General features: G+C 34.4%; 1 protein-coding gene across 1 annotated transcript in view; it reads left to right on the top strand.

Moving 5' to 3' along the window:
* The first annotated feature begins 3,361 nt into the window (after positions 1-3,361).
* The window catches only part of LOC117122685, a 92,097-nt gene continuing 84,615 nt past the window's right edge, over positions 3,362-10,843 (top strand). The window contains exons 1-12 of the mRNA XM_033268367.1: positions 3,362-3,548; positions 4,569-4,739; positions 6,358-6,440; positions 6,824-6,925; positions 7,321-7,523; positions 7,834-7,936; positions 8,229-8,387; positions 8,749-8,831; positions 9,367-9,486; positions 9,983-10,136; positions 10,301-10,541; positions 10,712-10,843. Coding sequence (XP_033124258.1) covers positions 3,478-3,548; positions 4,569-4,739; positions 6,358-6,440; positions 6,824-6,925; positions 7,321-7,523; positions 7,834-7,936; positions 8,229-8,387; positions 8,749-8,831; positions 9,367-9,486; positions 9,983-10,136; positions 10,301-10,541; positions 10,712-10,843 — 1,622 coding nt within the window. The 5' untranslated portion in view covers positions 3,362-3,477. The remainder of the gene's footprint in view (positions 3,549-4,568; positions 4,740-6,357; positions 6,441-6,823; positions 6,926-7,320; positions 7,524-7,833; positions 7,937-8,228; positions 8,388-8,748; positions 8,832-9,366; positions 9,487-9,982; positions 10,137-10,300; positions 10,542-10,711) is intronic.

Raw genomic sequence — 10,843 nt, 5'->3', positions numbered from 1 at the left:
GGCTGTACGCACGCGCTATGTTCGAGAGCGGAGATGTGCGTCCTTTTGTTGAATTACCTTGTGCCCACTAAATCAGTGGGTAAAGCTTGTCCATTTTCTGATTTGATAATTGTAATTATATTAGGATCTGAATCATACACACATGCTAATAATAATGTTTCTTCAGTGACATATGAATTGTTTCTTAAGTGTGGGTTTCTGTATACTTAAAAACAATTAACTCATTTGCATTTTCACCTGCCTTAGCATTCATATACTCAAACAATCCTTGTATTCTCTCACTCCTGAAGATTGCATTAGCATGAAACAGTCTGTATATATTGTATTTTATTCAAACATCCAAAAGTAAACAGCAATTATACATAGAGTGAACATATGTAAGTTAAGAATATGATTAAAGTAAAAAGCAGAACATCTGCGGACAGTAAAATTGAAGTTAGCACGTCGGCCTTTTCTGTTCCCCAATTTTTATACTATAACCCTAAGAGCTTCTTTCCTATTGAATAAAGTCAGCTGTGATTCTGTGAAATACATCTCTGTTACCACAGATCCTATATACAAATTGTATATACACTAGTTGCATATTGTTGTATATAAGATCTGTGGTAATACTAAGGTGATGTATGCAAATTAGGCTTCAGATTGAACGCCATCACATTCATATTCATTGGTCACTCATTTTCAATTTTCCCACCAAAAAGCTTTCCCACGAAAAAGCTTTCCCCTCAAAAAAATCAATGCGGACCGATAAGTAAGCACTCACTGTGCTGCAATTGGTTGAGTACCGAACTCGTATAGTGTAGCACTGTAGCAGCTGGTGTAGGCGGAACGAATTAGGCTAAGCCAATATGTGTCCTGGCCGGGCCAATTTTATCCAAGGAGGACTGATTTTGGCCGGCCAAAATCGGTCCCCCGGACAAATTTTAGCGGCCAAAATCGGTCCCCCGGACCGATTTTAGCCCGGAACAATTTTGGCGTGACAGGCCTACGACCTAGGTCTATGACCGTCGCACTAAGCTCAAAGTCAGTTTTCACGTCACTTGCAGGGGTTCCTCCAGGACTTTCCCGACGGTGAGTCCTAGGTTCTCGAAAAGAGGAGGGGCCGATGCTTTGGGAGTTATACCTGGCAATGCCATCGAAAGCCTGTGTTAAAATAAGTAGCCACTTCATGTTCAGTGACTTAAAAATTTCAGTTAGTCTCTCAGAGCAGCCGTGCCTTTTTATACCTGCTGTTATAATTAGGTCAGGTGCTACAGTAGCTAATATTAGGCCTAAAAAATGATTGTAGTTATATTGTACATTATATAAATATTAGTATTGCTTTATTATTGTTATTATTATCCGTGTCATTGTTATTTGTTTTTGTTATAACTTAGGTCATTGTAAAGTGGGGCAGTTGATTCTTTGGAGTTACTGTATAGTGAATATTTGCTTAAGCTGTTCCTGAGATTTGTCTTCGCCTTGCGAGTTTGTATCGTAGGCCTACTGTATACTTGTATAAAATAGAGAAACCGAAACCAATTAAGTAAGTAAATAAATTAAATACTAGAAAATCCAACAGTGTATATCTGTCTCTTGAGGAAGACATTAGTCGCATTACTATTATTACAAATATCATATACAGTAATAATAGGTCTCTACCCTAATTATTATTATATAAGAAGTTAAATGCATAGGCCTGCCTTTTTATTCATCAGTTTAAGCCTAACTGTTGTTACTTTAAGTAGGCCTATTCTTTTATAATGGTGTGCATTTATCTAAAACGGAGGCCTATAATCGCCATAATGGTTACGATACAATACGATTTATTAATAGGCCTACTCTCCTTTAGAACGCAGGAACACCCTCGCACAGGAGAGGTTCTACCCAGACAATACAATATAAAAATGGTATAAAACAGTATAAATCAAAACACAAAGTTAATACTGAAAGTAAAACAACTGTTTACATTTTATTTTACAATTTAAGTCAAGATAGGAGTTGTAATTTCTATTATTAATTTATGTCTGTGAGCCATGACCTTGGATAAAAATGATTTACAATGTTTATTAAAAATCATACAAATTTCTTCATCTTTATACATATTATAAATATATATGAAGCTTGCGGTACACCACGTAGGTAGTTCTGAAAAGAACTGTTGTAGTTGAGAAAGTCTCGACGTTTCGATTGAGTTGCTTCAATCGTCTTCAGGAGAATAATATCTGATGTTTTTATTTTTCTGATACTGCATGGATTGGATTGGATTAGATTGGATTGGATTTCTTCAGTGTGATAAACACTAATGGTAACCCACGGAAGTCCCAAGACTTTCTTCCAATGGGTCCTTCTGGTGGTGAATTGGGCTGTACACCGGAAGACAATCCCGATTAAAGAAACTTGACATCCGATGACGGTGCGCTTTTGAAACTTGACTTGCAAGCGCAAGGAGAGAAGCGATGTGAATTGGACCGGGGACCAGAGAGATCCCCACGGTTAAAGGCGTACGCAGTGAGTACTACCAGCAGTGCAGTAGCCAGGAATTTCAAACAGTGTGGTTCAATATCATGGTGGACCCACTTTACTCGTAAATCTAAATAATATGGACCCATTTTTATGCAGAAATATTAAAATTCTGGACGCATTTTCACAAAAGTTTACCCACTTTAGGCAAAATATGAGAAATATAGATCAATTATTCCGAAAAGTGGACTTTATGCATAAAACTTCATAATTTGGACCCATATTTAAAAATGTGGACCCATTTTTTGTGGATCGATTAGAAAAATTGTGTGCGACTGTCCGACCTGTTCCCAATAGCTGGCGCCGTCGTTGACAACCAATTTAGCCGACTGAGCTAAAAAGCGTATCTAAATACCATTGAAATAATAACTATTACATATACTGTATTGAAAAAAAATCCTTTTAGGCCTAAGCTTTTATATTCATCGAATTCCAAACATGATTTCTAATAAGTCAAACTAGAATTGACCTACACTCCTAGAGGACTGATACAAGTCTCATACAATTACAATCCAAAGATGTTAGCTATTTTAATCATGCTCAAAGCTATATCCAGGTACTCATCTCAGAAAAAATGAAAGGAATAGATCGTTAAGAAAATCTGTGCGGAGCGTAACATACGTTGGAGCATACTTAGTACATAGAATAATCATATACTGCTGACAGAGCAAATTTGAAGTACCAATTACATGGCTACAAACAGTAACTTTTCCCAATTGAACCATTGTTAGCCCTCACAGCTGTCACACCTAACGTCAATAGCGGCAAGACAAATGGAATTAAGTATAGCCGCACTCGATAGCTATACAACGGTTCCCCTTTATATTGGGCTACGTCCAACAGGGTGGCGGCAATCGCTCAATAGATACATGATCGAAAGCTTGTGATTTTTTTGATCATAGAGGAAATTTATCGAAAAAGTAAAAAAAGGAGTAATTGGATATATTTTCTACAGTGGTTCGTTTTGGGCCAATAATGGCTAGCCGTTTGGTCTTAAAAAGTGTTTTAGCAACTTTGATGACAATTTCACTCACCCATGGACAAACGTAAGTAAAATAAATAGTTATTAAAAACCAGATCTGCTTCGTTTTCGTTAATAACATTTAATGTTAAGATTGTTATTTCAAAATGTATGCTAAGTATGTAACTAACTATTCACGCTTATAAAAAAAACACTAATTTCAACAACATAAATGCACAATACAGACATCTATATATATATATATATATATATATATATATATATATATATATATATATGTGTGTATATATAAAAGAATGTAGGAAAAGAATACCATGTATAGACTTTAGAAACAGTTGGTCGAAACCAATATTTCGACGTATCCTTAGGTCTTTATCAACGTACCAAATGATAAAGTCTATACATGGTATTTGTTTCCTATAGTATTCTTTTATTACTTTACTGAAACACACTTGGAACTCCACAATGTCGCCTAGCGCTTAGCGCTGACATTGAGCGGAGTTTGATTCGTCGGCTGACGGTCGACCGTAGGCCTACGACCGAGGTCTATGACCGCCGCACTAAGCTAAAAGTCAGTCTTCACGTCACTTGCAGGGGTGACAAGGACTTGAACTGAAAGAATTTTTAACCGTGTCCGTTTACTTCATTATTTCCACACAAAAAATATAAGTAGGCCTATGCAAACAAGTTTACATCTCTTTCTGTAAATTAGTTAGCCCCACTTCAGTATATATTGAACACTCTCTTTCTTTATGTTATCCTACATAGGTCGGATGAATACCAGAAGGCCCAATCTACAACCCTTTCATTCATTGTTTTAATGTTAGCCTATTATCGTTTCCATACGTAGTTGTGTTATGTTTTTGCCAAATATATATTGAATTGAAAATAGAAGTTTACGATAAAACAAAAGTATTCGCACAGCGATGTGCTAGAGTGTTTAATATTTTGGTAGTAAACTCAGTTCATACTACCAAAATTTCTTCATTTCTTTTTTTTTTTTACCATCATCGATTCAGTACGCCAGGACTGAGGAAATCATCTTTACAATAGCATTTATGCAATCAATTTTCTTTTTTTATAGGACACATTTTTGTGATGAATTTCTTGTGCGTGACGAAGTAATAGAGACGTCGCCTCGCTTGAACATAACTGTCGACTGTATAACAGTGACTGCCTTTGAGAGTAATGGATTTCAATTAGATGTTGACGCTTACGAAGCAAGTGGTGGAGGAAATTTGTGCCCCATTTTTAAGTAAGTCAATTCGTTCATTCATTCATCCATATATCCTATCAATCCATTATTTCAATCATTCATTCATTTAAACACCCATCCGTCCTTCTGTTCATTCATCTATCCATCCATCCATCTATCTATCTATCCATCCATCCATCCATCCATCCATTCATCCATCCATCCATACCTGTGGTGGTTTACCCAAACAAAATTCTGATGAAAAATAAATACATTTTTAACAAATCATATACTTTACTAAAATATAGTATTTGCCATAAGATATTACATTTATAAATTTAAAGGCATTTTTATAAAATGAAAACAAAATCTAAAATAAGAAATTTATAAAAAGAAGTATTATCTCCGAATAGAATAATTTCAATGGTGCTATGTCCATGGTCCAAATGCATCAATTTACATAGATAGAAATAAAAGAAAGTTCGATATTTTAGCTCACATTGGGTTTTTATTTTGCGTGATATAAATAGACTAGAAACAATTTAGTATAGAGTTAGCAGACGATACACCATGTTTGATAGGAATTGTTACACAATTCTATTATTGATATTGTAATGTTATACAACTTGCCCCTATACCCACGTTATATGAAACGTTTAGGATCACAGCTGTGTACGAACTAATACCTCCATTTCCATGGAAATGGATATGTTTACGTAATTATCTATTATCTGTTTTCGATGTGAACGTAACTCGATTTGTAAAATTTTACATTGGTATCTCGAAAATGAAAAGAAAAGAAATTGGATGAAATTGTATAGTTTTATTCCAAAAGTCGATTCTTTGTCTGGGTTTTGTTGTAGGCTACATTTAACAATTTGAAAATGCAAAGCCCTCAGTATTAACATGATTAGCTACGCGCAGTATTCCTTTCTCTGGCAACTACCAAACTCATGATGAGGCATACAAACAGTTCAAATTATCTGTATTATACACATACAGAGAAACAATATAACTAATCTTTTTTCATAATTTTAATATTCGGTTTATTGTTATTAATACCATTTGGTCTATAATTATGTATGGTAAAAATAGTTTCCACTTTCATTCATTCCACTTTATTGTGTAATGGATACTGAACCTTAAACTAATCTTGTTGACAAACACAGGTGGAATATGTTGGAAAAATTATCCTCAGGCTCAATGAAAACTCTATCAGTTTGTGCACTGAATTTTGCTTTTAACAGCTTCAAATGGTTTGATGGACGCCGTGGTAGGCACAAAATAAACTTTTTTAAAACAATAACTAACTATTTGTCCAATCACGGCGTCACAGCTGAAATTAATAGCTTAAAAACATTGCTTTAAGTCGATTAGAATGGTTAAAATGTTTCTTAATACTTAATTAAAGAAAGGTCAGTCTTCTTTTAATATTACATTTGAAAAGCAAAAATTGTTATTTATGTTAATTATAAAAAAAAAGATATTTATTTCAGTTTTTCAATAATGTTATATAATAATAATAATAATAATAATAATAATAATAATAATAATAATAATAATAGGCCTATTGGTTTGTAATGTAACGTCTCGATTACAAGAAAATATGTCTACATAATGTTAAACATATGCATACAGTTTAATAGGTGTTGATAACTATTTTATATTTGATTCTTAGGCCTGCCGTTTTCGAAAATGTGGAGGTTTTAGACTATGTAAAGAGATGTTGCGATGGGTACGAGGGCGACTTATGCACGATACGTAAGTTACTGACAAAAGCATATTATACATGCGTTGGAAAAAAGAGCAGACTGTTAGGTCTATCCTTTTGGAAATTTTGAAGTAATTACGAGAGGAGAAAAATATAAGAGTAAAAACAATAAAATTAAAGTAACAGATGACGATTAGGCCCTATGCCTTGAAAATAATTATTATATTAGTATCTACTCACAATCTAGGTTATTTGTATTGTTGACTAGCTACACTACATACCTTTAAGAAGCTCCATACAACTATGGCCAATTTGATCTTGTAATCAACATACTGCTACTAGGCCTATATCTGTCTATTATTTATATGTGTGGATTTTTTTTCAGTACTTTAACTCCTGTTTCCTTTTATTGTTGTTATTATTATTATTATAGCCATCTGTTCCATTCCTTGTGAAAATGGAGGCATTTGCTTTGAGCCGAACAAGTGTGATTGTCCTTTCAATTGGTTCGGAGACCAATGCCAGCTAACAGAACGTAAGGAATATTATTCATACATACAAAATACAGGCATATAAAGATACACAATCAGTTTGCATCCTAATAGGGCCTCGATGAATTCATGCCATCTTTCTCTTTTCTGGGTCATAGGCCTATCTATAAATTTTATATTAACTATTATTTTATATTTATATTTGATTAGTTTGATCAAATAATAATAATAATATAAATGTTAAACATAATGGACAGAGATGTTTTATCTTGACAGATAACATCCTCCAAATACAAGTGAATATTTTTCAAACTTTGAATATCATTCACTTGTATTTTTAATTTTATTGTATTAATCTTGGGCCAAATTTAATTTATTTGCACAAAATAAAACTGATAATTGATGAAAAAAAATGAAAAAACAATTTTGATATTTTAAGCTGAAAACGTGACAAGCTCTGTGGTAAACGCTCTACCGTTCGCGACATGTGTGTTTTGGGGAATGGAGCATTTCCGAACGTTCGATGGCCTCAGGTACAATTTCCTCGGAAATTGCGAGTACATCCTGACGGCAGACATTGACGAGACATGGAGCGTAATCATACGAAATCTGAATTGCGACAGCCCGCTTACGTGCCGAAAGGTGAGAAAAAAAGGAAATATTAAAGAAGAATTCGATTTCTTGTTTTGTTTTTACAGTCATTCATCTAAATTAATATTACTCTGTTTTTTTCACTAGGCTATCAATCAATTCTAATAGGCCTTGGTATAAACGAAATGGTTATATCCAATAACTGTTACTGTCATGTTTTTAATATAGATTTATTTCATATTATGACGTGCGCAAATGCTTACTTTCTTATAGTAATATACATTTTTAATGCGCCCCAATTAACTATTTTAAAATTGAATACATTACTACAGTGTAACATTAGTTATCATATTTTCAACAGCGTATGACGTTACAACTTGGGCTTCTAGATATACTGGTAGTTGAGGGCTCAAAGATAAACTTAAACGGGAATAACATTACGGCATTGCCATTTGGAGAGAAAGGTAAGCTCACATTAGTCATATTCAATCAATTGACACATTTTATTTAGGCTTAATTCTTGAAATACTAATTCTGTTGTTTTCATAATAATTAAAAAATGTTTAATTTCAAGTGCATATATTATTGTTATTTTTACTAATTGTAAATATACCGTACACTTTTGATATAATTGTTATTTAATAATTTATAGTGATTAGCCTTTTTATGGCTTAGATGACCTTTTCTTACGCTTTACAAAACAGTGAATGACTTTCCTGAATAAATTTTGTTATTGAACACGCATTTTTGTTTCAGGTATCAGCATTTGGAAGGACGGTGACTTCTATTTCTTAGAGACCGGTCTCGGTGTGCGCGCCAAATGGGACGAAGAGTCAAGAATCTATGTTACCCTTGTACAACAGCTACAAGGCTCCAGTCAGGGTCTGTGTGGCAACTACGATGGGGATACGTCAAGTAAGGTCACATTTGTTAAACTAACATGAGAATAATTGAGAAGCCAATGTTAAAAAACATAAAGAGTATGCAAAGAATATGACGGTATATTTTTGTACTTCGGTTACTTGGAGATGAATTTCATTATTATTTTCATACCGTACATTTTCAAATGAAAGCTAAGGACGTGTTTCAATGTACAAAACAACCTAAAAGTTGACTTTATCTGGTTGAATTTTATATTTCCTTATTTGTACTTATCTGTAATATAAATGGTGTTCTTCTTTTTTAAAATTTATTATGAAACTTGTCCACTATTGATCAACCCGATAATGATGCATTTTCGATTCTTAACGTTTATTCTTATTCGTTTTGTTACCAGATGATATGGCGATGAGGAACGGACTTCAAACGCGTTTTACGTCATCTCTTGGTAACTCATGGAAATCTTCATCTTTTGATGAGGTCGGTTTATTTATATTTTTTTGTCATAAAACTCTAATTTGTCGATACCTAATGAACAATGCAATAATAATCATTTAATTATTCCAACAGATCCAATCTTTTCAAAGTATGTGTCATCACATTATTTTCGCTCTGTGATTAAACTTAGCTCTGTATTTCGCTATGAATGTTTGTTAAATCTTGATTTCCAAACAGTCGCTACAAGCTATCGCCGACAGCTGCTTTCGGTGATGCTGATTGGTCGGTCGGATCAGGGACCCTTCCTGATTGAGTCGGGGACTGCTACGCTGTACAACGATTGCACTATTACAACACTGTAGCCGCATTGTAGCGATTATATGGAAGCAAGCTTACGGACCTCTGTTAAGATTAATGATTTAACTTAATGTTAAAATCAGATCTATTGCATAGTAATATTATGGATATAGGTGTAAACAATAATGCATGACGTAGGCATTAATTTAATTATATTAGTATAAGTTTCAGTTTAGAATATTTAATTAATACTGTTTTTTTTTATCGCACTTTAAATCAGATATGTGCTGATGTCCCTGATGTAGTGCATCCATGCTTCACTTTTCCCGAACTTGCGGATTCCGCCAGGATTGAATGTAATATCTTAAGACGAGAAATCTTTGCGCCGTGTCATGAAGTGGTAAGTATAATGAGACCAAGACATAGAATAATTTATATAGTCATGAATGTGTATGAATGTACGGCGAGTCGAGTGGCAGAGCGGTAAGCCAGGGTTATTTTCTTACCTTTACCTTTACCTACCTTTAGTACAAATTATGTACATGTACATCATTACCGTATCAAAGGATTGAAATGGCAGGGAGCACCTTCGTATGTCATTCTACTATTGTGATCAATATTTATCATATGAAACATTTAACTGTCATCTATATACAAACATGAGCATATAACATAATACTAAAAGCATAGTCGGGTAAACTGGTGGTATGAACCATTAAGATATATGGGTGCATGGTTCAATTCTATCAGGAGTTTCTTTTGAACTGAAATACATGTACCAGTTAATTTGCGCAACGTTTTTTTTTTTGGAAGAGATGTTTAAGCCATTGGTCTCGTGAGCGTCAAGACACATGCGCAAGTTAAAACATTTTTGACTGTTCTTATGCATTTGTTAGATTGATCCAAGCTTCTATCACGATGACTGCATGCGGGAAATGTGTTCATTAAGCGTCGAATCAGAAACATCCCTTTGTAATGTGTTGGAAGCCTACGCTAGAGAATGTTCCAGTAATGAGGTCTCATTAAACTGGAGATCCAAGGACTTGTGCCGTAAGTTATTTGATGATTCCGCACCATTCTTGCTACACATACACTGACTAGGCTGTTAGGCAAGACATAGTGTGTGGCAGCTAATAGCAAATTGTAATAGACTACCGCACCACACTAAATGTTTAATGTTTTAATTTGACAACTTTTTTTTTTCTTCGACACAGCTAAATCCTGTCCTGGTGGACAGGTTTACATGGAATGCGGATCAAGCTGTAAACGTACGTGTGCTTCGGCGAACTATAATCTGGCGCAGTACTGCCCGACATCCTGTGTACCAGGTTGTCAATGCCCAGAAGGAAAATATCTTGAGGAAGGCGTCTGTATTGAGAGGGAATTATGTCCATGTATGTACAACAGAAAAAAATATTACAACGGGTCTTCAATCATGCAACAGTGTAATGAATGGTAGGTCGTACTTTTTTCTTTTTTTCAAACGCAAACATTAAGAAAGTTTTATTTAAATCGTCTCATTTTAATAATTTGGCTTGTACCTATTTCGAACTACGTAGGCCTATGCACGTCACAGAACTGTTCTTGCACCATAAATATTTTATCAATTGAATTGTTTCTTTCAGTACATGTAACAATGGAAAGTGGCAATGTGAATCTCAGGTTTGCACCGGATCATGTTTAGTGACTGGAGCAGGTCACATCAGGACAATAGATATGAAAGATTACACTTTCCACGGCTTATGTTCGTACACTCT

This window comes from Anneissia japonica, unplaced genomic scaffold, assembly GCF_011630105.1.
Source record: "Anneissia japonica isolate Jap-2015-1 unplaced genomic scaffold, ASM1163010v1 scaffold287894_len555002_cov174, whole genome shotgun sequence".
Taxonomy (NCBI): Eukaryota; Metazoa; Echinodermata; class Crinoidea; order Comatulida; family Comatulidae; genus Anneissia; species Anneissia japonica.
Note: the sequence above shows the minus strand (reverse complement) of the source record. Positions and strands in the feature narration are given on the sequence as shown.